At 39.1% G+C, this 5,345-nt stretch overlaps 1 protein-coding gene across 1 annotated transcript; it reads left to right on the top strand.

Annotated features, from left to right (window-relative positions):
* The first annotated feature begins 3,216 nt into the window (after positions 1-3,216).
* LOC111370685 (U-box domain-containing protein 8-like) lies at positions 3,217-4,917 on the top strand. Its single transcript, XM_022992515.1, has one exon. It carries the CDS (start codon positions 3,349-3,351, stop codon positions 4,450-4,452), a length of 1,104 nt encoding a protein of 367 aa, XP_022848283.1. The 5' UTR covers positions 3,217-3,348; the 3' UTR covers positions 4,453-4,917.
* The last annotated feature ends 428 nt before the right edge of the window (positions 4,918-5,345 follow it).

The raw sequence follows: 5,345 nt of genomic DNA, 5'->3' as shown, positions 1-5,345 counted from the left end.
TTTTTTATGGAAAGAATTTTTTTCTGAATGGTGAATTTTTGGAAAATGTGAGGTTAAAAAGTAAGAAAAATTTTGAATTTACATGAAAAATATTTTTTTGTGAGAACGGGTGGTTGAAAATATGCATTTGAAAAAAAAAGAATGAGAAATAAAACTTTGACCTAGCAAGAGTAGATGTCAAACAAGAGCAAAATATTTTGATGAAATGACTAAACATAACATTATGATAAAGTTTAAATCATTTTATGAAAAATAAGTTTATTATAGGGATAGCAATCAAACTCGTCAGCTCGATCCGTCTGTAGCTCCGCCCAAAAAAAGTCCAAGTCAGCTCGGTTCGAGGTTCGAAGGTACCGAGCCAAGGTTTGAGCCAAGCCCCATTTTTGGGGAGTCGGCTCGCGTGGGGCCGTCTTGTAAAAAAAAATGAAAAAGTAAAAATTTACTTTTAGAATAAAAAAACTTTAAAATAAATCCAAAGAATTGAACTCGGCTCGATAAGGCCGGAGCTAAAAGCTCGGGTCGAGCCTTAATTTTTTGGTTGAGCTTTTGCTCGGGCCAAAAAAAGTTCACCCTAAAAAGCCTAAGTTGGCTCGACTCGACTCATTGACACTCCTAATTTATTATACATGTGAAAATGATGTATCGAAAATACTATGTTAGATAAATAAGCTTGTTTGTTTTCAAACCATCAAATATTCGTATGAGATGTTTTGACTTTCAATATTCATGATCACTCTTCACCTACCAATACCTCCACAGCTACTCATCGGACTACTGCTTTTGTCATTTCATTTAACCGTCAATATTGTCTCACTTTATAGAAGAAGAAGAGAGAAGAATATGTGAAGAAAGGAAAAATGAAAAATGCGTTTAGATGAAAATTATTTGAATTTAGGTTTATTATACTTACCGAAAATGGAGGGAGATCAAGTGTGTTTTTATTAGATGTCATGAAATTAGCTCTGAAAGTAGACTTTTACTAAGCAAGTCCGTGAAACCTGGCTTTTGGTGTCATTTTCAAATAAAAAGAAATAGGAATAGTTAAGAGAATAGAGTTATTTCACAAAGTAACCCTTTGAAAAAGATGCCACCATATTCCCATTTGTTTCGGGCAATTCACGAGAAGACCGTTGAATTCTCAACATTACCCTTTTCCTCTCTATTAAAATAAAAAATCAGTAACTGATTTTCCACATTTATTAAAGTCAATTTATATATATTAATGAAGCTATTACAACAGTTTTTCTAACTATGGACCTGTTCAATAGTGATTGTGAGAATCAATTCTTTTGACCGTTAAAGAGAATAGTGGGTCTCACATGTGACGGAAGAAGTCAAAAATAACGATTGACTAATCATGTTAAATAATGATCAAAATTTGATTTTTTTTGGGTAAAAAATCAGAATCTAACGAGAGCTATGTATGACAATTTATAGGTGTCTCACCCGGTTGATAATGTTTTGAAATGAATACAAGAATAATGTTGTGACATTCACAATGATGGGTTCTTGTGGTTGTTCAACACATATTTTTTCAACACCAATCTATAATATTTGCAATATACATAGAGGTGAATTCGGGGTTGGACTCATTTCTACTTCTATTTTTTTTCTTTTTTTTTTCTTTTCTTTTCTTTTGAGATTGAGTTATCTTTTAAATATCAATTTTCTGCCATAAAACGAAATTGGATAGGCCAGCCCTTTAAATCCTCCCACTTTTATATGTTTCTTATGATGTTGATGAAGTTAAGAAACAAACACAAAAATATTGTTGTACATTCATTGGTGGGTTACAATCTTTAATGCAATTTGTTGACCTCGAAAATTGGACGTCCCACGTGGCCAACCAATAGCTACTCCAAGTATTCCTTCCTGCGCACAATCAACGCACGGTCAGACGCACACGGTCAGGACCAGCAGGGGTGTGGCGGCCGTATACACTCCGACGGTCAAGTCAGGTTTAGATGGTCGGAACAGTACTCAGGGATTGTGCAAAATAATAATAAGGGAGAGGAGAAAATATATAAACTTGCTAAGGAATGCTATGTAGTAAGAGTTTCATTACCTTTGCCTCTTGCCAAACCTTGGGTATTTATAGGTCGGATGAACCGTTAGATGTGGGACACGTGTATACATCTGACGGTATGAGACGTCCGCTCATAGGCGTCAATCGACCGCGTCTGTAGAGTGGACGGACAGCTTGTTTCTCCTAAGTTGAATTAATATAAAGTTGATAAGTCACATCAACTAGTCTCATGGAGATATCAAATCAATTTAAACCTTAGATGTAGAGAGGATCTTGGCACAAATCTCTTTCTGAAATTGGCGGCGGATCTTTTGACAGAGGTCCGCTTGGCCTCAGCCTTTGAGGCGAAGAGTTTCGGTCAGTTCAGCAGGATCGCCTATACCTCGCAGTGTGCTATTAGGTTGTTGACGTTGGTGATATCACTTCGAAAACATTTCGGACGGGTGTATATCAGGTCGGAATGTGTGGTGGTGGGCGTTCCGAAGCGGTTCAGATAGGGGCGTAACACAATCAATTTTTTTAACTGAATGGCTTACATGGTTGTCCAGGACTCCCCAGAAAAAAAAATATATTCCTACACCAAAGATGATGTGTTATTAGTTTGTAGAGTAGAGGTCCTCTTTCTAATGGACATACCACTTTGACTCGTGGACACGAGCCAAGCCCAAGCCAGCTCACAAGTCGGCTCATATTTTTTGTTTTTTAAGAAATTAGGAAAATAAATAAAAAAAAAATGAGTCGACCCACAAGCTCAAGACAAATCGGTTCGTGAAAGAATTGAGTTCGGTTTAATCCATGACTTGTTGGAGTGGTCCATGAATCGAGCCCAAAGTCGATGAGCAGCTCGATCTATTTGTCATTCCTAATTTAGAGTAATTAGAGTTTTACATGACTTACGAGTTAAAAAGAAAAAAGACAATGTAAAATGGACTGAAGGATTCCTAAAAGGCAACGAAAATTTATTCTTGTTCAATGTAAAATAATATATCAATGCAGATTGGTAGAATTGATCTCATGTTCGTAAATGGGCAAGGTAAAAAAAATTTCATTGTTAGAACGAATCAAATTGTGATATATTTCTCTTGGAAAATTAGGTTTTATTTTTTATACTAGGGGTAAAAATGTCATTAGTGGATCAGTTAGCAGTTATCAAAAGCAAATGTAGAGCTTCATCCACCTCATATTAATCTTCACAGGTGCAAGTAAAACGCTCCCCCAGCCCTTACCTGAACCTCGTAAACCCTTTGAACTCTCTCACCACCACCAACATATAGATACACTAAATCTGTATCTACACACAATTGTAGATAGAGAAACCTAGAATGGCCAACCAGTTACCGGATGACTTCAAATGTCCGATTTCGCTAGAGATAATGTCCGACCCGGTTATACTCTCGTCGGGTCACACCTTTGATCGGGTCTCAATTCAACGGTGGTTGGACTCCGGCCACCGCACCTGTCCGGTTAGTAAACTGCCGTTGCCGGAACCGCCTACGCTAATTCCTAACCATGCCTTAAGGAGCCTCATTTCCAATTATACCCTTGTTTCGTTGCCTAAACCCCAGCCTTGCTCTTCCGAACCGAAAAATCTTATACAAACCCTTGTTTCTTCTCTGTCTCCTTTGGACGCCAAGCTGAATTCGCTTGACCAGCTGAGCCGGATGTCTAAGCGAGACTCTGGGATTCGCCGGAGGCTGACTGAGTCGGGGGCTGTGTCGGCTGTGTTGGTCTGTGTCAACTCGAGCGAGTCAGGGCTCCAGGAGAAGGCCTTGCACCTGCTGCTGAACCTCAGCTTAGATGATGACAACAAGGTGGGATTGGTGGCGGAGGGCGTCATCGGAAAGGTGGTATCCGCCTTACGATGCGGGGATGGAGACTCGCGGGCGGTGGCGGCCACGGTTCTGACGAGCCTGGCGGTGGTGGAGGTCAATAAGGTCACTATTGGGTCTGATCCGGATGCCATTCCTGGCTTGCTAGCTCTCCTTTGCACAGGAAATTCAAGAGAAAGGAAAGAAGCGGCCACGGCTTTATTCACTCTCTGCTCATTCCCTGACAACCGGGTTCGGGCTGTACAGAACAACGCCGTTCCGATATTAATCCAGAATGCTAATTCAGGCCTGGAGCGTGCGGTAGAAGTTTTGGGTCTATTGGCAAAATGCAGATTGGCCCGAGAAGAAATTATGAGATTTGACAGGTTTTTGGATATCTTGATTGAGGTTTTGAGAAATGGGAGTACAAGGGGTGTGCAATATGCCCTATTGACTTTGAGTTCTTTGTGTAGTTATAGTGAAAAGATGTGTTTGGAGGCTCTAAAATTAGGGGCGTTTGAGATATGTGTTGGTTTACTGAAGGATGATAATGAGAAGGTGAGAAGGAATGCAAAAACTTTCATTCAGGTTTTGCAAGGAAGAAAAAAAATTGCGTGATCTTATCGATGTTTCGATGTTTTATGGTGCGTTTAACTAAAGTGAGAGATGTCTGCAATGTGTCCAGATAGTCCAATGTCTCAATAATTAGCTCTTGGTCCTTCGGTCGAAAAGGAAAGTCGACGAAGGCCTGTAACTATTCCCTAGTGATGATTGTATCTCACCATAAATTTCCAATTTGTCGCGAGAAATATCTTTTGGAGGTGACTTGGGTTTTTGTTCTTTGGTGTCAGTTGATAATGCTTCTGTACAAGGAAGCATAGAGGAGAAATGTTGGTCCTTTATTGTACATTGTCTAATAATCATACTATACATATGAAGACCTAGTCTCTCTGTTTTGGCTATTGTATTAGGGAATTGAAATTTGTTCGTCTTTGCTGAGTAGTTCTATGTGGAACTCACCATATGATTTGATTGTCAATATCTATGCATACACAATTTCCTGTTGGTGCAGGTGTTCATGCATATGTAAGTGCCTTGTGTGGTTAATGTATTAGGACAGAGCATGCTGAATATCTGGATTTTTTTATCCAAGTCTTTGTTATGATATTTTCTTGATGCAGTTCGAATCTGTTTTGGGGTTAGGAGGTTTACAGGACAGTTGGTATTACACACTTTTATGTGTAGGCTGTTAAATGTGGCGGTACAAATCTACCGTAGAGGATTACTCGTGAAATTTAATTCTGAGCTTCTTTGCTGAGTAGTTTTATGTGGAATTCGCCATATGATTTGATTGTCAATGTCTATGCATAGAAAATTTCCCGTTTGTGCAGGTGTTCATGCATATGTAGGTACCTTGTGTCGTTAATGTATTAGGACATAGCATGCTGAAGATCCGGATTTTTTTTACCTAAGTCTATGTTGTGAAATTTTCTTGATGCAATTCGAATCTG

This window comes from Olea europaea, chromosome 21 (assembly GCF_002742605.1).
Source record: "Olea europaea var. sylvestris chromosome 21, O_europaea_v1, whole genome shotgun sequence".
Taxonomy (NCBI): domain Eukaryota; kingdom Viridiplantae; phylum Streptophyta; class Magnoliopsida; order Lamiales; family Oleaceae; genus Olea; species Olea europaea.
This window is presented reverse-complemented; position numbering and strand designations above follow the sequence as displayed.

Excerpts from the sequence above, each read along its gene's own strand:
- LOC111370685 (XM_022992515.1), top strand. The coding sequence starts at position 3,349 with ATGGCCAACCAGTTACCGGATGACTTCAAATGTCCGATTTCGCTAGAG.